The sequence below is a fragment of the Bacillus rossius genome, assembly GCF_032445375.1.
Source record: "Bacillus rossius redtenbacheri isolate Brsri chromosome 4 unlocalized genomic scaffold, Brsri_v3 Brsri_v3_scf4_1, whole genome shotgun sequence".
Taxonomy (NCBI): domain Eukaryota; kingdom Metazoa; phylum Arthropoda; class Insecta; order Phasmatodea; family Bacillidae; genus Bacillus; species Bacillus rossius.
Genome location: NW_026962010.1, coordinates 5,258,891 through 5,286,271, shown reverse-complemented (window position 1 = coordinate 5,286,271; position 27,381 = coordinate 5,258,891). Strand labels below are relative to the sequence as shown.

Genomic DNA, 27,381 nt, shown 5'->3' with positions numbered 1-27,381 from the left:
CTCATTGTTCCGTAGTCGACCGATACATCCGTGGCGTAATAGACTGTTGGGTCATAACTGAATTCCAAACGTTTATGTCGTAATGTGACGCTTAAGAGTCTGTTTTATCGCCGTTCCAAATTATTTAGTGTGTAGGCTCCAACTGTGCGAGTTGGACTCGACTGTATTTGCTGTTCTGGAGTCACAATGGATCGCGCTTGAGAAATTCTTATTCGATTTTCTTCCAAACGGTGTCTACACTCTTAAGCTGGGTCCGACACGACAGGCCCGACAAACTGTCGGGCGGCATCTCAGCACGACAGATTTAAAAGCGTAGGGTCACAATACCACGACAAAAATAACCCGACGATTTTCAATTTGGCCTTCGGCAAATCGTTCCAAGCTAAATACTTCAATTAAAATGCATTATATAATGCGCTAAAAACAAAGTAGGCTCTTTTATTTATTATTGACAGTTGAAGTGCAAAAATAAAATCATTTAGTCGTCTGCGATACAAAGTAAGGTTAAGTTGATTCGTAAAACAAAGAGTAGTTTATTTTAGTTACAAGGAAACAAGATAAAGATATGTCAGTGAGGGACAGAAAAATACTCCTGATGTTAGCTGTGCGAAGAATTAAAAAGAAACGAAAACATGGATTCTAAAATAACGTATTTAACCATAAACACGATATCTGTTTATGTTTATACAAACAGACTAAGGCAAGCTACAAATTTTTCAATTCACCCACACGTAAAACGAAATTTCACTTTTCAGCAAAAAGATTTACCAAGTAGGTAAATATTATTGAAATTTAGTTCTGTACTGTTTCCTTTCCGTTACCGTTTTTTTTTCTGTCGGGCAGCCCGACACGACGAAATTAGAAATAGAATCTATTCCTTGCGGGCCGTCGGGGTGCGTATTTTGTCGGGCTGACGTCAGGCGAGCTTGTATTTCATTGGCTATTGAACTTGTCGGGCCTGTCATGTCGGGGCCGTCGTGGCATTGTGATTCCAGAATTAGTCTCATTTACTCGACGATCATGTAGTTGGCTTGCGTTGTGGGTGCGCCGATTAATATTTCTGTGCCTCACTGGTGGCATTTATATCAATTAACTACGTCCTGAAATCCACTGAATGTTCCAATTTGATAATTTTAACGGTAATGTTATGCTATGAAAACATGTACAGTTATGAATGCACCAAAGATATGATAACCACTGATAAAACAGTGAGATATTCAATGTGGAATTTGATGAATTTTAATGTTATGTTATGAAAACATGTGACAGTTTTGAATGCACCAAAGATATGATAACCCCTGATAAAACACTGACTTATTAATGCGGAATTCTTGTAATGAAAACCTGTGACAGCAGAACTCTCAAACTGAACGAACATCATTAAAAAAAATACCTTTTAATATTTCATTGATTCGTTCTATTTCTGTCGTAGTTTTATCTTTAACTAATGCAAAAATATTGTTTTAACTTAAAAAATACTTATTTATTCAAATATTCCAAAATTTTCCAGAATTGGCTTAAATTCCCCCCTCTAAAAGCCGCCCGTAAGACACCGCTCTCATCTTGACCACAATTTTGAAAATATAAAATAAACATATTTAAAAAATTAAACATTTAAAATTATTAAAACAATATCCATTAATATGTTGATTTATTCGAATGATTTCCGGCGTTTAATCAATTATTTATCAGTACCTACTAGAAGTTATTAAAGCTTAAAAACAATTACATATTTAAATTCATTTTTCCTATTAACTTTTGACGAGTTTAATAATCTTTATCACTATGGAAAAAAACTTCAATACTTTTAACTCAATCTTGTACTCACTCCCTTGAATCCTACCAATGTAGTTTGTTTTCAGTGTTCTGCTTTCCATGGTTTACATTTTAATTGGCACATGCAAAAAGGACCTCAGTCACAACAAAATGGCAAGGTGAGTCAAGCATGAAAATCGCATGTTACAGGATAGCTTCAACTATCTATGCTAAAAAGGACTGAGTCACACGCGCGGGATAACGTACGCTAAAAGGGTTGCTTAGAGACAGATGTATTCGTTTTTATCAAAACTGGGTTGCTTGGACTGAGGCCATTTAAGCATGTGCCCATTCATTTATGTAATCCACATAAATGCAGAAAATGAAATCACATATGTGAATAAATAACCCGTCACAATTGTAACTGTAACGAGTCACTGGACACACCTCGTCGCTTGGACGCGAGATACGGCACTAACTGACTGGCTGGTATTCAGAAATGCGTGTGGAAGGAAATAGCTGATTAGGAAGAGTTCATCTTTGAAACTGTCTTCAGGATAGAATCCTACTCATCCAAAGACAAAGAGCCGTGATTCCTCTTTCAACAGTAGTTTGGGAGCGAGCCCTTCTATTGCAGCGCATTCTAACGCTGATAAGACACGTCTTCACAGCTATGGACACGAAAACTGCAGGAGCAATTGAGATGGTGTGGTTTTTAAATCAAATTCTATTCATTGTGAACATCCTTCATGCTTTAGAACTCCAACCAACTTAAATAGCAAAAAAATTGGCCGCTGTTTAACGTTTTGATATGTTATTTACTGAGGAAATACCTGTTAATAAAAAAAAAATTAAAAATAATCATTAAGATTTTTGCCTTGAGATCTATACTGTGGCTTACTAAAAATGACTTAATAAACAGAAAATAAAATGAATTGAATACACCTGTAGGTTAAGGTTTATGATGTGATACAGTTTAGAATACTTCAAAAAAGTTACCAGTGAAGAAGTTACATTCAAAAAAATTTTTGGTCCTCTTGAAATGCCATTAAGTACAGAGGATATACATCGCCTGGTGTTTTTTTTATGCTTTACAATATGCAAAAACCCTTTGTCCAATAAATGCAATTTTAAATTCGAATGATATAGTTATGACAACAGTGCGCGCAGAGGCAAGGCAGTGCTAATGGCAGTCGGCATGTGTTAGAAAGAGAGAGAAAGCGCCCATTTTTTACTCCCACACTCGAATCTAAGAGTGGGACGATCTATAGTGCTTCAAGTAGCAAGCACTGAAAACAAAGATGGTGGCTTGGCCTCTAACAGGTGCAAATATAATCCCTTCAACCTCAAAAAAATACAAATCTGAATATTTGTTACTTTATATAAAAACCTTAGTTAATTCTTAGCCTGTTATATGTTCGATGACCTGTGGTCAAAGGCATATATTTTCCATACCTTAAGTCCAAACTTTCGTGTTTCAAATCACCTCACTTCGGATGTATTAAATTTAAAATGTATATAAGAATAAAATGATTTGGTAGGAAATGTAACATCGACCGTCCGTGCATGAGACAGAGCGATGTTGGTGCCCTCTAGGAACAATCCGCCTAAACATTAATGGCCACATCCGGCAGAAGAGAACAAAATGGCGGACATTATGTCATCCATGATGGTGTCCTCCAGCTGAAGAGAACAAGATGGCGACCTCCACCAGACGAAAAGAGTTGTCAGCAGTGATGTCATATTACAAGATGGCATATGAGATGTAATTATTTAAAATGGTGGACTACAAAAAGGCAGAATACAAGATAGTAGAATCCAAGATGGCGAAATCCAAAATGGTGGCTTTGATAGATTAATCCAAAATGGCGAAACACAACATAATGGCTGAAATCAAGGTCATGCAAGATCGTAGCCGGGTATCACGTTCAAGTTCAAGGTCATATAATCTGTCCGCCGTGACATCACAATCCCAGATGGCCGACACTGAAAATATTAATCCACACTAACTCCTTAGCCAGGAAGAGCCAATATATACTATTTATATAGTTTTAGTTTCTATTTATATTCTAAAACTTTCAAAACACAATGTGATTTGAGCCAACTAGTTACTGTTGTTATACCTTTGCGGTCTGAGACAGGTTGATGAGTGGTCCGATCCGTGAGCTGGTGGATAATGGGTCTCCAAGAACTAAATCTTTCATTTTCTTCTCCAGCTTGTTGACAAACTCGTCAAATACGTCCTCTTGCACTAAGAACCTGTTGGCACTGATGCATGTCTGCAAATCACATTTTTAAAGTCAATAATGGCATTACATGTTTGTTTGGTGCAGGAAATAAGAAGATAGATAAAAAATTAATTAATTTTTGTAACTTATATATTATTTTTTATTAAAAGTACATGATAGGAAACCATAAATGTAACAAAACACACAATTTTAAGTATCATAAATAAAATTTGTAATAATAATAAAAATAATGAAGCACCCACATTATAAATTTACTTCATACGTTTTTAGATATTTTATTACATTGGAAGTAGCTATGCAAAAAGGAACCAACCCACAATTTTGTTATATTTTATTTGAAAATAAATTAAAATAGTACAAGGTTGATCGTACCGTCATTGCTATTACTATATCAGTATTTATACTAGACCATTAAAATTATACCCACATTATATTATCAATAGGAGAATTTCAATTTATAATTAACTTTTACTTCAAAATACTCAGAATAGATTTTATGTGGGTTGGTTCCTTTTTGCATAACTACGTCCATATATACTTATGATATCAGTAAATAAATTACCCTAATACTAGATACAATGAAGTGAAATATTTGAGGTAATCTGCAATATGAGGAATATGAACGTATAAATACTTATGCAAAATATTTGGCAACCGTTCACAATAAATGAATAAATGATGTTTCTTAACTTGTAGGTTCTAGCAGCATCGAAAGCGACAGGTTTACTGAAGTTTAGGTCGATATTGTAATCACGGTATTCAGGGTGTCAGTCCACTAGGAAACACTAGGGTAACTAATCCAGTAGGAGACTGCTAACCTGAATATAGCGAATAAAATTTCTAATGCAACTGAGCCGCTAGAACACACAACCAAGCAATCCCAGATAATGGTCGCTGAAGCCTGCGATCCTTACTCCTGATGCGATGGAGCTAGGAGCGGTTCTTGGAAGACTGAGGGATCCCAGAGGAAGTTAAGAATCACTCGGCACCATGTAGCTTTTTCTCTGGCCAACAACAGGTTAGGCCCACTGTTCGCGCCAAACGTCATGGCAAGGGACGTTTATAAATGCACGCAACCTTCAGTCAGTACCTATTGTAGTAACAGTTCATCAAGCATGCCAGCTACGATAAAATCTGTGCCGTTTGGACGAAGAAGTGAGATGTTCGGCAGCAATGAAATAGTGTGTGTATCAGTTTCCCTCGTTAGTGAGGGCTTCAGTGGTCAGAGTTCAGAGCGGCCAAAGCGGTTAGAATTTTCAGAGTAGTCAGGTCGGTCAGCACAGCCAGAGTAGTTAGAGCAAACAAAAAGGTCCGAGTGGACAAAATGGTCAGAGTGGCAAGAGCGGTAGAGCTGTGTGGTTAAGAGTGCTGCAAAAAAAATATAAAACATAAGCCAGGTTACAGGAAGATCAACGTGAAAACTCCTCCATTTATCCTCTCATATCTGATCATTTTTTCCATGTTTCATTAAAGGCAAAGTTAACATACAGTGGGATCTTAGTACAAGCTCTGTTTTCACGATTATGATCTCCTCGCTGTGTTCCGAAAGTGGGAAAATTCTCGCAAATGCTTGTCACTGTCTTCACGAGAAAATCTGTGAAAACATATTTGCTTATTGTTATTATTTGCACTGAGTTCTATTACAGTGATACCAGACATAACCTTGAAAAATCTATAAAGTAAAACTCACGAATTGCAAATATCTCAATAATATTAAGTTTTTTTGTAGGCCTAATATTCCCCAATATTAGCTTAGAGGCATAGAGCTTGGGCGTTTGTCAGTACACAGGTTAAATAATGTAAGCCCGATAATTAAAATCAATTAATAACGCACATCTGTGTTTCGGTTCATTACAAAAAGTAAAACATAAAAAAGTGGGTTGTCTGTAAAGTCGGTTTATGGACAATAATTTTATGTGATAACGTCATAAGAAAACATAGCATACTTTTTAATTTTCAAATATTATTTACAGTTTTTGCAAATTTAATTTAAATAATTTGTTTAAATACAAGCACGAACAATTAGTCAAAAAGCCCGCCTTAACCTGTTTGATATTATAGAAGATTTTCTCGCACGGTGGTTGGCCGGTTCTTGCGCGCTCGGCTCAGGCGGAACGTGACAATGTTTCGTGCGTGCAGCCGGCGTTCATCGATTTATAAGACGTTATCACGTCAAAAATGTAATACCTGTTTGATTTTCAGCCATAAAGGATCCAACTGTCGTGGCAGAGAAACTATCTGCCATCCAAGGACTAGTACTACTGCACAACACCAAGTGCTGCTGCCTCACCTGTCCGGAGTTGCGAAACTTGCAGGCGATGGCTCCATCCACGGCCTTGTCCAGGTCAGCTCCGGAGAACACGATGAAGGGCGCGTTCCCACCCAGCTCCAGAGCTATCCTCTTGACGCCGGCAGCGCAGTTGCTGTACAACAGCTTCCCAACAGCTGTGGAACCTGCATCACATCCGCAACGTTGGCATCACAGTCGTTTGGCACGTTTCACCACCAAATTTAAAGTATATTTATGACGAAACAACCACCATCTTGTTTCATTTTTCTGGTATGCTGGAGGCCGCCATATTGGATACCGACATATTTGTTCCTCCTGTTTGTTCCTAGAGAGCACCAGCGTAACTTTGTCTCATCACATAAGGTCGATGTTCAATTACCTACCAGAGCAAATTATGGTCCTTATCGACATATTAAATTGAATGTTTTATGCATAATACATTGGAAGTGCTGTAATTCGAACCATCGCAGCTCTAACTGCACTGAGTTGAGCCGCCGGCCACGTGAATGGCACAGCCTGGCCACTTGGGAAGACCAGCAGCCCGGCGTACTGGTGAACAAGTTTAAGTTCTTTACAGCAGAGGAATGACTGGTGACATTATTATTTAATTTAAAAAAAAATCAAATTTAAAAATTTGTGCCGAAAATACTAGTTGGCGGCACAATATGTATTCGAGAGTAGTTTTGCTGCTATAAATTTTCATTTGGCACACCAATGGATCGGCGCATCCCCTAATGTTTACGAGTTGGGATACATATGTCTATGCTACAACACGTGGGTCGGCTCGGCGGAGCGATGACGAGTTCTCCCGCCTGAGGGCCTCAGATACCAGCGACAAGCCACAGGCGGGAGTTCAACCTCACCCCTTTGCTCATTGTAATATATGGTAAGTTTACGAGTTGCTGGTCAAACAGAACCCTCCGCAGGCACTGTCACGCAGTGGCGTAGCAGGCGGGTGGCAGGGATGGCCCCCGCCAGGGGCGCTGGAGCAGGAGGGGGCGCCGCCGCGACGGTTTCGCATTACTGACACCTCCCTCCCACCTCCCTTCTTTAATCCAAGAGATGGCGCCATTTTCGATTCTGGCCAGGGGCGCCAGTCACCTTAGCTACGCCACTCCTGTCACGGGGAGCTCTGGACGCAGAGAGCAGCACGGGCATACCGGTGAAGGAGATGCCGGCCACGAGCGGGTGCTGGCACAGCTGGCGACCCACTGCGGCGGCGCCCGGCCGGTCGCAGGTCACCACGTTGATGACCCCGGGGGGCACGCCCGCCTCGGCGGCCAGCTTGGCCAGGGCCAGCGCCGTCAGGGGCGTGTCCTCGGCCGGCTTGATGACACACGTGCAGCCGGCGGCCAGCGCCGCGCCTGCCTTGCGCGTGATCATGGCGTGCGGGAAGTTCCACTGCAACCGGCACACGCATCACCCCGGCTGTTTGAGTCCGCCTCTCTTCAGTGGTTATACTGTCCTCGTCTGCCTCTAGTCAGTGGTTAAACTGTCCTTGTCCGCCTCTCTTCAGTGGTTATACTGTCCTCGTCCGCCTCTCGTCAGTGGTTATACTGTCCTCGTCTGCCTCTCCTCAGTGTTTATACTTTCCTCGTCCGCCTCTCTTCAGTGGTTATACTGTCCTCGTCCGCCTCTAGTCAGTGGTTATACTGTCCTCGTCTGCCTCTAGTCAGTGGTTATACTGTCCTCGTCCACCTCTCTTCAGTGGTTATACTGTCCTCGTCCGCCTCTCTTCAGTGGTTATACTGTCCTCGTCTGCCTCTGGTCAGAGTTTATACTGTCCTCGTCTGCCTCTTGTCAGTGGTTATACTGTCCTCGTCCGCCTCTCTCCAGTGGTTATACTGTCCTCGTCCGCCTCTCTTCAGTGGTTATACTGTCCTCGTCTGCCTCTGGTCAGAGTTTATACTGTCCTCGTCTGCCTCTGGTCAGAGTTTATACTGTCCTCGTCTGCCTCTCGTCAGTGGTTACATCCATGAGATACTGTCTTCATCTGCCTCTCGTCAGTTTTTACATCCTCAGTGGCTCATGCTTCTGACAACCATCTGTAACCCTATGCGCAAAGTTCAAGAATCAATCTTTATTTATTGAGCAAGTCAATGCACTTGAGACATATCTTTATATTTCTTATCTTTGCTTTATCATTAATTATTTTAATTGTAGTGATGAAAAATGCATTGATATAATGATTTGCCAATCTTGTTCTGGTATACATATGTAGTGGGTGAAGGGAGGTGTCAAAGTACACCCTTGGTTTCACCCAATGTATCAAATTTCAGGTTTAGAGGTCAAGGTTGAGGTTAACAGAATCCAAAATGGTGACTCCGGGCTCCGGTCTTTCAGTTCCAACTTGCACCTCTTCCTGAATCCTGTCCCTAATTTTCACCGAGGTTGCTGTGTTTAATACCATTGCTGAAGATACTGTACTAAATAATATCTCCTAGTTTTCTGGCAGCACTGACGAAACTTCAACATCTGAAGTCCGCGATGTCTCCAATGCGGCTATTTTAGTCTCCTGCAGTGCAGAGACAGTAGATACAGCAGATGCCGGGATCTCTTCAGCTGTTTGTGCCATTACTGTCGAGATCTTCGCCATCATCGATGTTGCTATCATGAATGTCTGCCTCATCAAAGGTACAACTTCCATCAAAGTTGATGTTTATGATGGTATAAATGCCATCGAGTTCACAATAATAATAGCCAGTTACTGCACTTATGTACTAGGCTAGTCAAACCAGAAAATTCGTAATTCACTAAAGCTAGAGATAACCCTGCCATTTGGTTCCCACTTAAATACTCACACAGCTGTTGGTATGATATACGAGTCAAAACTGTTATGTAGAATTAATTTGGAGATACCTTAAAAATCTAGAAATAAAACCGATCAAATTAAATACTTCAAATTTTTTGAAGATAAAAAATACAAGACACACATACATATAAGGTAAAGGCAATGAACATTTTCGTTAGCAGAGTCTAATGCAGCACAGACTGCCACGTCGAATCTTGACACTGCCTCCACGATTCTGATTACTGGTTTGCTAATGTCGGGCTCAGAAACACAGGCATTCGACTGCTTATCCTCGGAAATGCTCACAGGGATGTCTACCTTAGTGAGACAGGATTGATGACATCTGCAACCACATCCACGACTGGGCTTTGACTCGCTGTTTGTTGGGTGCTGCTGATCTCAGGTGCATCTTCTTCATGTGTAGGAATATCTTCAGAGAAATGACGAGATGTGCGTTTTCTCTGTCGTTTGGGCAACTGTGAAGTTGCATTACGGGTAAAAAACGGGTTGCAACAAATCTTGTCCTGTGCAGTTTGGTGTTGCACGTGCAGACGAAGTGATTATACCGTCAGTCCTGGCTGGAAGGATGTGTGGTCTCATGTGATAGTCAGCTCAGTTTTCGGGATCACAACAATTTTGCGGCTGCTGAGTTGGTTCGTAGACGAGAGGAAAGTTCAAAAATTACCAGTGATAAGGGCCTTCATCGCAGCTTTATGTGTATATGCGTAGCTATGCGGCATAACAGTTTCTGTAGTTTACACTGCTAAAGCTTGGTCTTGCGCTCACATGCATGTTGACAAGTTGGGACGAAAATATCATCCTGCAGGTAGGATGAAAACTGAAAGTACGAACTGTTGCACACCTTTATATTTTAAAAACAGTGCAGGTTCAAACAAGTCTATTTGCACTAAGAGAACTATTTCAGCATTTGTTGCGATTTTCACCTTGCACATGTCCATTCTCGTTCAATTTTGTCGCAAATATGAGGTTTCTCGCCATACATAGCGCTAAGCTTGGGCAGGAAAGTACGATTATTGTAAGATTATTCCATATGACTGTTTATCTTAAGGTATTCCTAGATTTAATTCTAATATGGTAATGCTAGGTTTAAATTTTCTTGTTATTGTTGTCATATTAAAAGTTATCTTCAGCTTAGCTTAAATCGTTTTCTTGATGTCTTCGGTGCTATCTAACTACTATATTGCAGGCGCAATGGTGTCCATAGTCAGCCTACAGGTCGACGATTTCAGCAGCTCCCTCATACATCTTTCTCAGCTATTTCTTCTGTACGACTCCAGCAACATAAATAATGTCACATAGATTCTAAAGTAGTAAATCGTCAAGAGTGTTTTTAATTTGGTGGCACGGAATTTTTCTTTAATCCTTCTCTAGGCCATTGTAAAATTTGCATAACCATTATTTAGTCATCTTGCTTTATTCGTCTAGTAGTTTCGAAGGAAATGGAGGGCAGTAGGTGCAGGTTTGAATCCTGCTGTAGTCTTCGTAGGTGACGGCAATCTCTTTGAGTACGAAACTGATTTGGTTCTTGAAATCCTGTATATTGCAGTACATCTTGACACAAGCAATGCTCGATCGTAACTTAATCAAACTTAACAAACACGCCAGTAGTCATGAGAGAAATTTTACCAGCCTTTTCCGAAGTTGCACGATGTAAGTCGAATGTGAATTATTAGGCAGAAAGCATAAGTGTTTGGTGGAATATTTTTGCTAGTCAATATCTCGATCTTACAGTTCATGAGGTATCAATTTATTTGATTGTCTTGTTTGTAAACATACAGTAACATTAGCAGAGCCATATTCTTAAAACTGTCCAGACCAAGTATTAGCGACATATATTTGATATGCAAGAAGAAATCATTGATTCTTAAAGTCCATGTTCATGTTTAGATACGTGTAGTTTCACTGTTTAAAAATATTTTCGCATTACATATTTAGCAGTTATCGAACACCAATCGGCTACTGCATTCAACTCTTTTCCAGAATGAAGCCCGACGATTATGTATTTGGGTTTTTCCATAGCGAAGCTAGACTTTACTATTCAGTTGATATGCTGGCATTTAGGCAAACCAGGATACTTTTCGACGCTCCAGGATTGGAAGTATGTAAATATTCTTGACATTTTCTATGTTATTCCCATTTTGAGATGCTCAACCATGCAAAATTGGATGTGAGGTCACATACACTTGATATAATTAAGAATTAGTGTAACTTCCTGCAGATTATCTGGAGCAGCTTCTACCGCATTAATGTGTGTGTTTCCTAGAAGCAGACGAGCTATTGTTTCGAATTATTAATGATTATATGTTTGTAGTCTTCTGCGAATTCAAGCAACATGGACAGAGAAACACTTCCTTCTAACTTTCCTTCCCCATAAATATGTAGCTGTTATGTCCTCGAGGCTCCAGCTGGCCATCTTATCAGCAGATAGTTCATTCGGCTTGAGCTAAAGGTAGTTTTTCATAATGGATGTAATACCCACATCTCTTGTCTGGTCTGCCTTGACACCATTAAGTTCATACGCAATGCGATCAGTTTGATGAAGAATACCATTGCAAGATATTGTTGTAGTCTGGTGGCCTTCATTTGCATTTGTCAGCATACAAGACTACTGCGAAGATAAGGTACAGATATCTTAGAGCTGTACAGCTCTAGATACGTATGGCGATGCATACTTAGGATGGCAGCATATTACAAGCACATAACAAGAAAGGCTGGTACTTGTGCTGTTTCATTTTCGCAATGTTTTCATCAATAAATACCAGATCTTCCACAATGAGGATTTCATCTCCCATATTTATTTAGCTTTTGTCCTGTATTAAGAAGAAACTTTACTGTGTCAGGTGTTAATGCACCAACATCTGGTAGAGAAATATTCTTCTCCACACCAATTCTATTTCGTTTGTAACTGTTCGGTCTAACACACTTTATACTTTATAATGCTTCGGTTTCGAAGCATTATCGCTGGTTAACGATTCTGAGGACGACTTCGTGTGTGCTCTTCACGAGGACTGGAAGGTAAATGATACTTTGTGGGCCTTCGACCAGTTTATATCCTGGCAGGACCATTCGTGAAAACTCGTGTAGCATATTGTTTAGTTTTCCTTTGTGATACATTCGACTTGCCAAATTACAGTTTATCATTAAGCCATTCACAGGCAAATTTTTTACTGCTCGCTTAGGTTCGAAACCTAGCATCGTTCCTATGGTCCCTGGATTCGTAAAGCTGCCATTTTTGCTGTATGTTAGAATGTTTTTTGGGGTGTTTGTTTTTCGATGTAGATGAAAGTCTACATTCGGTGGTAATGTTTCCTTGATGTAACTTGCAATGTTGTCGATTTCTTAAGAGCCAACCGGTAACTGATCTCTTGAGTGGTCCCATCACTTTTAAGGAAGCAGATCTTGCAGTTATCTTCATCGATATTCAGTATGGCATTATATTTTTGGAAATCTGCGAGTCCAGTTTTTTTGTTAGTCGACTGTCCTGTTTAGTAATTATAATACAACATAGTTATGCGATTGCAACGATGTTGTTCTGTAGGCAGCCTCAAATAAGCAAAACTATTGTAGTACTCAGCCTTCTTCCCGACTTGATATACCTACGCCACTCATTGTTTGTCAAGCCTGCCGATGTATCTAAATTTAATGACACACTTGCGAGTTTTTGGCTTAGTAGGTTAATTATCTCACTTGAACACTCCTCGGAAATAGAGTATTTGAATCTTGTGTACATACTTGGCTGAATCTATATTTGTGAGCGTACATTTCAATAGAAAATTAAGGTTAATATCATTTGTTTCTTTCTCATGCATCAACCTATCTTGTGAGGGTCTCTTTTTTACCGATGGCAATTGATTACACATTGATATTTTGCCGATGTGCTTCCCAACTGTTTGTGCTCGTTCTTCGAAGTGTTGACTGCCGGAAATATTCCACTCATTGCACCATTGAAGCACCCAAGGCCAGCAATTCAGGCATAAGCAGAGGTATAAATCAGCCAGTCATATTATTGAGAGTTTGTGCTTTTTCCTTGAATTTTTGCACACCTACACTCATCTTGCCAGAGCCTGCTTCTTTAGTCTTGCGAGTTATAGCTCGATTATTGTGAGTACCTATTTCTAATTTAGTCTAGGCCATCATCTCTTATATGCGATATTTTCCCCTAGTTCTGTGCATGGTGAACCACTGATATCTTTGGCTTCCTGTGTCAATATCTCGTCATCTTGGTGTCTAGATTCCAGGTCCTTCCCCAGGGAATAGGCGATATCGTTCTGCTTGCAAGTTTGTTTGATTCAACTCGGAGAGCTCTAAATGTTAACTGTTGCTGTCCTCTCTTTGTTAATTATTTTGCATATGAGCTGTAATCGAGTCAAGTTTGTGATACTTCTAGTCCTTTGGGTGACACTGGACACATATTATATTTGTTGTATAATGTTTTGGCTTCTTTACACAGCATATTAAATCCGTCATAAATGAATCTAGTTTTTTTTTTTTACATCTACAGCTACCTTACCCCTCTATTCCCCTTGATAAGCGGAGAGTGGAGAGTAGGGTTTCATTGCGAATTGGCGTCTCGAACTTTTTCGTGAGACCCAGTTTGCTTTCGAAACCTAAGTCCTACTACTTCGAATTTTTTTAACCATGTGCATATTCGTGGTGGCTTCTATGCCAAAGAGATTAGTTATACGATGTATCCCGACACTTGTTTGGTGAGAATTTTTCTCAAACGAAGAAATGGATGACCCTAAGACAAGTGGTAGGGCTTCCAGCCTCGCTTTAATTCTTGGATAGCAGATGCGGGAATCGATATACTCTAAAATACGATTTGTACTTTTATTAGATTAGAATTTTTGCAATGAGTATAATTTGCTGATATATGCATTTTGTTTCTTGCAATTTCTCCTATTGTAAAACCAAGGTCAGGAGTCCCTCGAGTCAGTTAATATATTAATAAGAAGATCTGAATGATTTTTGGAAATTTGGCAACTTTTTGGTTGATAATTACAAATTTTAGTATGGTTCTACATTATTTAATATTCTGGTGATTGACCTAACTGCTTTCTAACTTGTAAAACAATTAAACCAAATAATGGTGGTGGCACAGTCTAGCAGAAGATAAGCGAATCCATCATGTTGGCATCCAAGTTGTCTGCCATAACGTGATAATGGCAGGAATAATATATTCCTTTGCATTAGTAGTAGGGCTCAGCCACCTGGTGAATAGTGTGGAGATAAAATGAAAATATAATTCCATTGTCATCAGTGGTTTTCATTAAAGTATTTTAATATTTTTTTTTTACTTTTGGTATTATTTTTTTAATTTTAAAATTATTTTGTGGAAGTGCTCTTGCCAGTATTTAACCCAGTATCTCCAAATTACATTATGTGTAAAGTACCATTTTAATTTATTTTATTTTTTAAGAACTATTTCAAAAATAATAATTTTAAAGTTAAAAGGGAGTCGGGATGTAAAATTACACCCTAGGTTCCATATTTTACATATTCTGTCAGAATTCAGGGCCGAGTTCAAGGTTGAGGTCATAGGTCAACGTTAAAGTCACCAGAATCCAAGGTGGCGACGCCGGGCTCCATTCATTGAGCTACACCTCGTCCTGAATCATTTCACATACCTCCATTCACATACTACCTGTGCATGTGCCATTAAGGTTACAAATATAACTGTATATCAGAAACAGTAGCTATCATCACCATGACTTACTTACTTGCATTATTTATGAGAATCAATGTGTAGTTGAACCTAAGTTCGTATTATTTCGTTATATCATATATTTGAATACACAATAAGACATATTACATGTTTTCTCTACGCCATTGAAACATGAAATCGTATAATACTACGCTTTCGCAGCAAAAGTGACTGGAACAAAAGGTCGCTGTGATAAAGGTGATCACTTGAATGATGACGTTACCGGTGTTATCAGCGACACCACTCCCAGAGGCTGCCGTATCAGCACGATCTCCTTGGTCTTGACTGGGCTGCTGATAACTTGACCCTGAAACACGAGAGCACTGATAAGGTTCGCAGGCTTTCACGGCCGTTGTCTGAAGTAGCTTGGCTTCTGGGTTGTAGCCGTGTCCTTGGCGAATGATTCACCATGGTGAAGCCAAGCTGCTTCACGAGACCGCTGCTTCAGCCTTGACCCTCGGCCAACACTCGGGGGGTGGGGGGTTGTCTCTCTTCCAGTGTCAAGACAAACTGTCAAAACATGGGAGACCTTCACGGACAAACAATACACGGACACACTCAACAGTCACTGCAGTAATCACGTGCAACACAAAAGATCTGACGTCACTGTTCGCAACACAGTATGTACATGACGAACACCTAATGTTACCGGCTAACTATTCAGATCACACTTGCAGAACTAAAGGGCAGATTCGAACATTCTCACTGAACAATAACATTATTTGCAATTAAAAATATCAACGTATGATCGTGAGAGTCGCTGGACGATATTGTCAGCTGTTACGCAGCCTCCCAAACACTTACACCTCGTAAATAAATATACCAACAAAATAAACCTCTAATATATACATAACAACTACAAATAAAACTATAAATAGTGATAGTGTCCGCTAGTCCGTACGAAGCGAAACAATACTTAAAATGTACAATAAATCACATAGGTCAACAACAAACATGACAGTTCATTAGCTTTTAAAATACAATGCACCATAAAAATGGCTGTGAAGACAACTCCAGTCAGGGAAGGGGGAGGATTCTCGGCATAGCCAAGCCGCAGTTTGCGTTGGCGGGAAACTTGGTTGGCGTTACCGTGAGCTGGTAGTTCTGCTGATGAACCAACTAAACTAAACTAATAATTTATTTCCCATTTTTTATACTTTGTTAACAACATTCACTTAATTAAACAGGCAGTTTAGCACTCACGAAAGCAAGCTTGTATGTGAGTGCATCATGAATTTAGGAGGTTTTCGTTTTAATTCACTGTCAATTAATTTGTAAAAAAAAAAAACAATGACATCACGACTTTGAATGAACTAACTTTGTGACCATTGTGCGCCTCCCTCCTCACTCGACCCATAAACTCCAGACATTGGACAAGAGTTTCATGGGTCCTTTGAAGGGTGAAGAAGTTAGGAAATAGTTAAGGAATTATAACCATCCTGTCACACCTAATGACACAACGGAGCTCTTGAAAAGCCTATTTGAAAGTTCAGACGGGAGAAATTGCTGTAAAATGGTTTCAGAACAGGGATATATCCTCTTGGTAAACATATTTTCTCAGAAAGTGCTTTCTTGACTGCTGCACAGGAAGCTGATAAAACTTGCAGCCCACCACTTTCTGCAGCTCCTGTCAGTTCGCTTGACCCTTCCACTACACACAAAAGGGATGTACCATCGACAAGTAAGCATCAAGATATCAGCACTCCGGATAAACAACCAACCTCTTAAGCTTCAACATCAAAATTGGTTAGTCCATATGATGTAGCTCCGATCCCCATCATTGCAAAGAGAAAGAGAAATCGTGGTCGCAAGAGTGCCAAGACTCGCATATTAACTGGATCACCTGACTAATTAGAACCGAGTAAAGTGTGGAGCATACAGCCTTGAGCAACAGCCGGAAGATTGTGAATGTGGAATCAGGTGTTGGAACCAAGAGAAAGAGTCTATAAGCGCCCAAGATATCAAGGAGGAAAGCTCAGTGAGATGAGTCGGGCTCGGAAGAAGACCATAGGGACCCTCCTAATATGACAACACTGACAATGACCAGTTAGCGGTTCCCCTGGGGGCAAACCTGGTGACGACAATGCAGTCTGCATTTTCTGTGAGGACTCTTCAGATGATGCTAGAGGGAAGGTGTGGATTCAGTACTACAAGTGTGAAGGCTGGCACATTCCGAATGTGCTGGAATGGAAAAAGAGTGTGACTTCTGGAAGCAAAAAAAATAATAAAAAAAAATCTTATTTTAGCATAACATTTTAAGACAGTAAATAATAAAAGATTTTGAACAAAATTTTGTGTTTTTTTATTAAGTACCTGATTAATTCCTTTTATACAAGTATCCCATAGTTGGGCCATCATTATAAAACTTAGAGTTTAACCTCTTAATTATTACATATGGTTTCAGAAAACTGAAACTGGTTATTTGAATTTTCAACCTGCATATACCTTTTAGGAATGTTTTTTAGTTGTATGTGACACCGAAATGATCCATTTTAAGCGAGCAGGTGAACCAGTAGGTATCCAGATAACAGTGATAGTCCTTACTTACGTGTATTCTCCTCGCTTCTTCCGAGAACCACTCGATGAGAGAGTTGCCGTAGCTGACCTCCGCCTGCGCCTCGCACAAGGGTTTGCCCGACTCTGTCGAGTTCAGCTTTACGAGCTCTTCTTGGTTCGTCACCAGCAGTTCGTACCACTTCCTCAGTATCACAGACCTCTCCTGCAACACAAACACCAGTTCTTATATACTGGGCAAGTATCACAACATGCCTGTGCGCTTACAATGAACACATTCGCAGCGTTAGCTTAAACTTGCACATCTAGGTGAGGACATGATTTTCATTTTTTTTGACGTGATAACGTCTAATGAATCGATGTAAGCCGGCTGCACGCACGATAAATTGTCACGTTCCGCCTGAGCCGAGCGTGCAAGAACCGGCTAACCACCGTGCGAGAAACTCTTCTATAATATCAAACAGGTTAAGGCGGGCTTTTTAACTAATTATTCGTGATTATATTTAAACAAAACATTTAAATTAAATTTTCAAAAACTGTAAATGATATTTGAAAATCAAAAAGTATGCAATTTTTCTTCAATGTTTTCATATGACGTTATCACGTAAAATTATCGTCCACCAAAAAAAAACCTAAAGACAAACTCAGCCTCTGACAAATTCTTACTAAACTTAAGCATGACAATTGTATAGCTACAATATAGTGAAGCTTATATATTCTTCAACTGTAGATGCTCAGCATAGTCGTTAAGAAAAAATTTCTTGATTTAGTTAGATATTTATTAATATGGTATAACGATACATTGCCAGGTATTTTTTAAACAGACATATGAAACTTTGTAAGCTGAAAACTATAAAATTAGAGGAAGAGAAATTCAGATGGATATGATATAAGTAATATCAAATTTATGATCATTACCTATAACCAGGGATGAAAATCAGAAGGATTCTAGGGGGGGGGGGGGGGAGAGAACGCAACGTGGAATGATGGAGAACGTATCTTGTGGGTAAGCAATCCAAATACTGAAATAGTTTAAAAATGTACTTAGCATTTTAAATTTTAAGGAGTGTATGTGTGTAAATCGACATGTTACATAAGAGAATGTCAAATGTTACAGAATTCTTGTTAACGAAGTTGGGCTTTAGGCCACTTTGGTGGGCAACACTCAGCGACTCTCAGCAGGATATCGGGGAAGGAATGTGCCACAGCACAGTCAGGAATGGCTGTTGAAGCCATGGACCATGGCAACAGGATGACGGACTGGAATTTGCCACCTCGCGCCATCACTGCCACAGTATAGCATACTGCGTGAGTAATTTAGAGTTTACCTTGCCAGTGGTTTGGCCCCATGTTAAAAACGCCTTGTGAGCAGCTTGAATGGCCTTGGCGGCGTCATTCTCGTCCATGTCCGGAACTGTGCTGACGACCTCCTCCGAGCTGGGGCTGAAGACTTGGAAGGTGCGGCCGCTCTCAGCTGCGACCCAGTTGTGGTTCACGAACGCCTTGTCGTGCTTCAGTTGCAGAGTCATGCTGTGTGCTCGGCGCATCGCTCGGATCTGGAACTTCTCACACGGGGTTGCATTTCAGTTCAAATGTCACTTACACAGCTTATCTTATCACATACTGCCGCACATTCCCATCAGTAATACTACCGACTAAACTAACTTTTTCGACAAAATAACGTCTTATAAACTTCACAGATCGGCTCATACGACCCCTCTATATATGGTTTGTATGTATTCATTTCACATTTTTTTTAATGTCGTCAACCTTTTTAATTTGTGTCCTTATCATAACTTGCTTCCTTCATGAGGACGAATGAGCATAGATATTTCTGTACTCAGGTCATGATTGGCCTTGTTAATCGGAGATAATTGGTGTATACGTCTGACATTGAACATGGCCTGTTTAAAATGTTCACCGAGTATCGACGAAAAATACTTTTGGCTACTGACTGGATGTGGCTGGCCACCTACTGGACATGCATTCCTGACCACTGAATAGACGTGTCTAGCTTACATCAAGCCGTGACTGGTCACTGCCTGGATGTGTCTACCTCCTGACGTGAGGTGTCTAGCCAACAACTGGATGTTGCTGACCACAACATATGGATGTACCTAGTTAGTATAATTTCACGTAGAACTGCCTTGAAAACACATTTTAAGGCATGTTAAGGTTTAGATTCACCTTCTAAGAAGATTGTAGAAAGCAAAAAACGATTATAAATTGCCTTTAATTTTATATTTGTACAAATTACATTAAAATTTATTTATTTGCAATTCTGTTGTTTTATTTCTCAAACCTAGAACTTTTTTATAGTAATTTTTGTATCAGTGAAGTATCAAACAAAAGCGATTTAAACAGACAGCAAATACATTGCTGAAATTTTGATCAAATTGGAATATTTTTCTAAAACTATATTCTTATAATTACATATTTACAATATGGTGTCCAAATATCAAGATTGGCAATAAATGAATACTGCACTTTAGCGGGTAAAAATTAAACTAATATTACGGCAGTGCCATCTAGCAGACAAAAACATTATGTCAGATCCAAGATGGTGGCCTCTAGCCTACCACGAAAACAAGATGGCCAGCATGACGTCATACTGACTGAGGTAATATCTGCCTTGGCATTAGTGGTGGGAGGTCAGTCTGCCGGTGGCTTCGGTGGTGAAGGATCTGTATTCATTTTTATTTGGTCTTTGCCGGGTTCGAACCGCGGACTCCGTGATTATTTTTAACCAAAATTTAATTAAGTATTATTTATGAATGTTAAATTTTACCCCATTAAAATCGGATAATAATTGCGGAATTTTAATATTGCAGACTGTTTTCAAAAAGGTAGGATGTTTTTTATCAAATTTCTATTAAGTAATTTATTTTATTAATTTTAAAATTTTTCCAATTTTATAGCATAAAAAACGCATTTTCAAGATGACAGCTAGAAAGAAAGTTACAACGTTCTAGAATCCAAGATAGGGGTGTGATGTAAACCACATTTTTTCATAAATTTTATTTAAATTTTAAAGTATTATTTTTTAAATATTTTTTATTAAATAACATTACTCTCGCCTGGGAATAGAACTGAGGACCGAAATGGATTAAGTAACTAAACATTTGAAGTAGGCCTAAATCATTTTTTTTAAATATTTTTAGGATTATTTTTTTTGGAATTTTCTGGTTATAAATGAAAGAATTTCAAGTTTATGATCAGGGTCAAGGTCATGATCTCGGCGGCTTATGGCGGCTACACTACGAGAAATTTAAGTCGCTATGGCGATTTTTCATTTTGTAGAATAAAACGGGAAATTTTTATCCCTCAAAATGGGAATTTTTTCATCAAAATAGGGAAATTTCTAGGAAATTTTGAAGAAATTCGAGGAATTTAGAAGGTCAAGGTCATCCAAGATGGCCGCAGTGACATCAGAGGTCGGTCAGTCATGAACCCCAACTCACACCTCATCTTGTACGCTGTCCCAGCTCCGCTATTCCTAAACTACTAGTTAAGTATGTTTGAATTAATCAGATAATTATCTTACAATGTTAAGATACTAATACTACTTCTTTTGAAAATTGCACATGTGAAGCCATGGTGGTAAACTAGTATTTAAATATAATAATTAGTTGGTAAGATCGCATTTAGGGTACAACTCATCTGAAATATTTGTCAATAGTTCGGGTATATCAGACATTTCCCACTAATTAAAAAAAAAAAGGAGAACATATATTTTCATCCAAATATTATGTTGTTTTTAAATATATTTTTCAATAACTTCTAAGGTCACAAATTCAATTTTAATTTTACTGAAAAAATTATGAAAAATAGCTTTGACAAATGATTTAAGTTGCCCATGCAGTTATTTAAGTCAATGCTTTTATGTTATTAAAATATTTTGTAACGATGTTTTTAATGGGTTATTATTATATAGAAATTAGAACAAATCTACAACAGTAGAAAGAAATCGATATTGCTGTGAAATTTTGTATGTTACATATAGCATTGTTGACTAATATTTAATTCTATAAGGCTGTTTTGGAAACATGGCATAAGTTTAAAAGTACGTAATTTAGCTTCAATGTCATTGCGTTGATTCCCGTGACAGCGTGTAAGGCGGGTATAATATTTGCACAGAGGAGCAGAGAACATCGCACATCGCAACCTGCAGCACCAGTGGATGGCTTGTTCTTGCTGCAGAGGGGGCTGGGAGGTAGGCGATCCCCCGCAAATACTCACAATTCTAATATTTCCACCGGCGACTGATCAAGAGTCTTGACCAGGGGCGCAACAACAGGGGGGGGGGGGAGGCAAGGGTATTTTGCGCCCCCTCTGAAACCTTGAAGTGGGAGCAAACGGGGGCAAAGAAAGTGCTGTGTAATCAATTTTTAGATAATAAAACTGCTTAAATAGCACCATTTTCCACCTTGAAATACAAATTTTCCCGAGGGAGGACCCCCGGACCCCCCGCTTCAATAGGGGGGATCGATGATTCTTTATAAAAAGGTATACTGCCCCCACTTTGGAAATTTAGTTGTTGCGCCCCTGGTCCTGACCGCCCTGGGCTAAATATGAGGACGCGCCCCCGCCAGGTGTGTGTGTTACGGTCGACCTAACATGTAGTATATTAGTTCTGACTTTGTTTACCAGTGTGACAATTTTAACATGGTTCAAAATACCTATAAAAGTTTTCAGATCGATCTGCAAGCGAAAGTAACGTTGTCCTTTAATCTGCACGACATTCAACCTTAGGGTGGCAAACCATTTTTTTTTTTTTTTTTTAGCTGACCGTACATAAAGGCAAAGCACCGCACGCATTATACGACCAAAGTCATGACAAGTGACTGCAAAGTATACTAACTTTTAACCACCGGGAAGTTGATGTGTTTCATCTCGCGCGGCGAGCTGCGCTGCTGCCAGCTCACTCACTCGCTCGACCACCGACCGATTAGAGTGACAAGTCAGTGTTCGTTTTACACGCGCTTTTTTAAAAATTTCAAAATTTATTGTTAAAATCAGGGAGTCCCAAGATTTTTCAGTTCACAGCGCATTTAGTTTTAGTGCTTTGTCTCGGTCTAGTTGAAATATGTAGGGTAGATGCAATGATGCTAGATCAATAGTGCATGCGGAGACACGATTTCAGCGACCCCCCCCCCCCCTCCCGATCCTCACGCCCTAGGCTGCAGCCTTATTAGCCTAATGATTAATCAGGCCCTGATTCCCACCAACGAAAGGAAAAAATTTGAAAGTAAACAGCGGGTTGAACAGGAAATCCTGCGGGGGCTGTGTCCAGCCTTGAGGAGCATCAGGATTGCTGGGAATATTGAGCAGTAGATAGGTGACCATCTGAAGAGAATCACTGTTGTTTTCCCGGCTGTGAGAAGATCCCACGAGTGGGAGAGCTCACACATCACCTGCCAGGCTCCTTGTGGTGCAGATGAAAGGTTAAAACAGTTTCATCGGCAGATGTATACAGACACAAAGCAAGGGAGATAGAGAGTCGCAACTCACTGTTATGACTAGCGCTCTTTTTTTATTCGGAAATCAGTGAATTGTGCGGTATTTTTCGGCAGCCTAACTACCTAAAAGTCGTTAGAGTTTTGAAGAAAATGTTGGCTACCTTGTTTTTTTTTTTTTTTTTTTTTTTTTTGGTCATCCATTGCTGAGAATATTCACCATAAATGTTTCAGATTTTTTTTTCCAATACGAAACAACCAAAACACTATGTTAAAGTGATTTATCTTTTGTTTCAAAACTAAAAAATTTCATAGCTGCAAAGTATGAATGATGAAAATCATACATCAGTTTGAATAGCAAAAAAATACACATGAGCACACGCCTGCACATGGCACCAGAGATGAGGGAAAATTAAAGATAGAGCATAAGGTCCGATTATCGACAAGAGGACTGAAACCAAAAGGGTAGTGGGATTTCAGTGTACAGCATGTACCAATATGGCGGCCATTTGTTTACAAATGTATCAGTTGTACCTGTATTGTAGGTTAAATTGGAGCAAAATGTCAACACATATCATTATAGGTATTTAAATAAATGACCATTATTTTGGACTTATATATATATTAACAGTTATAAATATTTTGGTCTAATTTTCTTCCTAACAGCTTAAATACAGTCGTTAATAAAAGCAGGCTAGAACAGCTAATACAAATATAAACAATCATCCGCCATATTTGTATCTGAAAATCAGAAAAAAAAAAGGGGGAAATAAAAGCTATGTCTGATGGGGATGGCTAAGGCTGGGTTCACAATTGAAAAAATAACAGTAACAGTAACAGTATGTCGTGTGCATAGGATATGAACGCCATGTTTCCTAACCTAACGATTCACAATAGCAGAAAGTTGGTCGTGTGCATGGGAGCGAGGTCGTGCGCATAGGAGTGAAATGAATTAACAGATGTCGCATAGTTCGCGAAATTTCATTTGCTGAAATTAACAGTAAGAATTCAACTGTGAACCGATTTCGCAGTTCGCACAGGTCGTGTGCACAGGTCGTGTGCATGGCTTGCTATGCACTCGCTTAATTTTTTAAATTGTGAACCCAGCCTTAGGCTCCATCTGTATACTTTCCTAATCTCTGATGTGCACATGGTAGCCATGCTTATTTCATTGCAACCAAGACAATTGAACATTCTCAAAAAAAATTTAATTTAAATAGTTTACAATTATACCTACTCAATACACCTCTCCGTTTATACACCATTCCATAATATCTGAAATAATAATGTCTGTGAAATTACATTTTTTTTTAATGTAAGTCATGTTTATTTTATCTTTATATGTAAAACTTAATTTTTTATGCTGACATTTCTCAAACGCACAATTTGTTTATTGGTCATATTCCGCCTATTTAGTTGCGCCGTTCTAGATACGGACGCCTCGAGGGGAACGAAGAGCCGGCGAAACAACAGCGAGCTACGAGTGCTCTGGCGGCCGGCTTGGACAGCTTATGAATTGGTTCTGTGCGCCACCGCCACGCGCCGCTAGTGGGTGCAGCAGCAGGCGTTCATCGATTTATAAGACGTTGTCACGTTAAAAAATAAACATCTATTTTCAAAATGCAAACACGATCCATGCGTTATCCATATCAATAAATATTGCCGCCGGAACTATGGCGGTGAAAAAAAAACTTGCCACTAGCGTCAATACTAAGCGACGTGGTTGGACCTCGAACTAAACTGACTGTGGCCGTGCTTCTGTCCCTTGTATTATTAAACCCAAGAACCATTCACTTGCGTACCATAATAATGGTCCCAATACCAAACGAATGGCATGACAAAAATTTGGTGCCATCGTATAGTACTGCGATCTCTTGTGTGCATATGGAACTTTAAAGACCGAATAAAGCGGCAGCCGCACCATCTAGGCAGCTAAATTAAATGTGAAAGAAAAACGCTTCTGCTATCTAACAGTGAAAATTATAAATAAACTTATAATTTAGTGTTTAAGTTACAGTAAAGATGCCACATATTTAGTTAATAAAATTTAAGTAAATAAGAATGCAATACAATATATTTTTTCAAGGAAAAGTACAATTTTTTTTTCAAAAATGTTTTTATTTTACAAATTATAACGACCTACTTAATTTTTAATAAAAATAACTGTTTAAATATGGAAAATACGTACATTGTGTTAAATGATGAAAAGTTATTTAAAATATAATTAAATAACATTTTTGTTATCCTCGTCGTGCCTTAAACTAATGAGTAAGGAAAATATAGAGCCTTGGTGACGCTTGGCTCAGCTAGGCAGATCTAGTATTTGACTTTTTGTATAGGTACAGATCGTCCTCTGAGTGGGCAGCCTACATTTGCTGCCTGTTCGAGTGATAGCGATCTGCCTGATCACATTACTCAACATCCTAATTGCCATAATTCTAAAGGTAATAATATATATATATAAAAGCATTAAAGCCGCTTTGTGTTCAGATAGTGTTGGTAATCAATAAGTAACATCGCTAGAGGTGTAAAAGTAACGAAAAAAAGCGTACCCGTATGTATTCGTTACTATAACAATTAGAACTCGTTACTATCGTATCGTTACGTTACTCGTTACTTCTGATACCTCATAACATGCTATGTTATGTTAGAGCAACGAATCGAGTCGTATTGCTTACGCGTACAGTATGACGTCGCGGCGTCGCAACATTCGTAATTTGTAGAAAACATACTTATACATTACATACCAAACTGCGTAAGGTGCTTTTTTTTTTTTTTTTTTTTTACTGGAACAGATTTCACTAATTAAATGTAACACTGAATAAAATTGCATGTCTCAGTAGGTAAAAAAAATTTCATGCAGAGATATATTTCACAGACATGACCAGAAGCACTCGGAGAACATCAGAAGAAGTTTCGATAGGAATAATATCAAGCAATCGAAGAATACCATCAAAATATTGGCAGGAATAACTAGGTGCACACGTTGTAAAACCAAAAGAATCGTCACGATCAATGACCAGAAGAACTTGGAGAAACCAACAAAATATTTACTAGACTAATCTGGAGCACATGGCGAAAACCAACAAAATAATGACAGGAATAATCAGGAGCACACGGAGAAAACTAACGCCCGTTTTCTTAAATCCAGATCAGTAAAAAATCACAAAAATATTCTAAATGTTCGAACCGAGGATACCATGACGTAAGTGGGTTTTTTAAATAATGCTTTATTAAAATTTGGTAAATAACTTTTTTATAAATTTTAAATTTTTCCCATTAAAAATTATAATAAATATCGGATTTTGAAGATGGCAACCGTGACGTCATAATCCAAGATAGCAAAGAGTTTTTATTTAATTTTTTAATTTTTTATAAGTTTTATAATTTTTCTCAATTTTATAGAATACTAATTACGTAATTAGGGATTTTCAATATGGCGGCTGTAACGAAAATTGCAACGATATTTAAACCAAGAGGGCTGTCCTAACTAACGTGCAACGATGACATAATACACAACCTAGATGGCGGGCATAAAGAAACGTGTACCGTTTCTAGAATCGAATATGGTGACCGTAACTAAATGTGCAATGGTGTTTTTTAAATAATAATTTATTCAAATTTTATTAATTTTATTTATGAATTTTAAAATTTTTCCAGAATTTCTAACATAAAAATTACTGATTTTCAGGATGGCTTTCTTAACGATAATTTCAGCGATTACGTCATAATTCAAGATGGCGATTGTGACGTAAGAAATTTTTATTAAAATTTTTAAAAATATATTATTAATAAATTATATGTTTACTCTCGCTGGGAATCAAACCAAGGACCGAAATAGATTAAGTAACTAAAAATTTGAAGTAGGATTTTTTTATATATATATTTTTTTAATTCTTTCGGAATTTTTTGGGCAATTTTAAGGAATATTAATTTTATGGTCAAGGTCAAGGTCATCCAAGATGCCCGCCAGAGGCTTAGGGACGGCTTGCTCTTAGGACTCTTAAGCAGTTTTAAGTAATTTTGGTTTTTTTCTAAGGCAAAAGTTTTTTGGGAGTTTTCTAATTCCGAATTTTTGAATGTTTGAGGAATAAAACGGAAAATTTTCCATCAAAAAGGGAATTTTTCTCTTGAAATAGGGAAATTTCTAGGAATTTTGAGTTTTTTTTTTTGGATTCATATTTGAGTCATTTAGAGGAATTTTGTGTCAAAGATGGCAGCCGTGACGTCACAATCCATGATGGCGGTCGGCACCAGGCACATAATTCTTGAAGCCTGGGCTGGGAAATACATTCATATACTACTTTTAATCACAGTTATTGTGATTTGTTACTGAAAACACATCTGTATCAGATTTAAAAAATAGCCTATGAAACTCAGGGCTAATGTAACTTTCTATTAGTGAAATAATTGTCAGAATCGATTCTGTTGTTTCATAGTTTACCCCCTACATTCAAACTTACATACTATAACCTCTATTTTGAGACTAAAAATAATAAAATTAACTTATAGTTAAAAAATATAAAACAAGAAACTTTTATCGTTAAATTAACTAAAAATTAAAAAATAAAATTCAAATTTAATTTTTTTCAACAGCCGAA

General features: G+C 38.6%; 1 protein-coding gene and 1 non-coding gene across 3 annotated transcripts in view; one reads left to right on the top strand and one right to left on the bottom strand.

Moving 5' to 3' along the window:
• Positions 1 to 27,381, bottom strand: part of LOC134541484 (succinate-semialdehyde dehydrogenase, mitochondrial-like) — a 44,512-nt gene that overhangs the window by 5,513 nt on the left and 11,618 nt on the right. Inside the window, exons 2-7 of one of the 2 annotated variants that reach the window (XM_063384969.1) lie at positions 18,653 to 18,886; positions 17,359 to 17,529; positions 15,034 to 15,117; positions 7,455 to 7,695; positions 6,295 to 6,458; positions 3,879 to 4,034 (exon numbers count right to left, since the gene is read on the bottom strand). In XM_063384969.1, coding sequence (XP_063241039.1) covers positions 3,879 to 4,034; positions 6,295 to 6,458; positions 7,455 to 7,695; positions 15,034 to 15,117; positions 17,359 to 17,529; positions 18,653 to 18,886 — 1,050 coding nt within the window. The remainder of the gene's footprint in view (positions 1 to 3,878; positions 4,035 to 6,294; positions 6,459 to 7,454; positions 7,696 to 15,033; positions 15,118 to 17,358; positions 17,530 to 18,652; positions 18,887 to 27,381) is intronic. The other variant, XM_063384971.1, reaches the window with a different exon arrangement.
• On the top strand, positions 25,032 to 25,185 carry LOC134541751 (U12 minor spliceosomal RNA). The gene has a single exon (XR_010076686.1). It is a non-coding gene; the product is annotated as a U12 minor spliceosomal RNA (small nuclear RNA).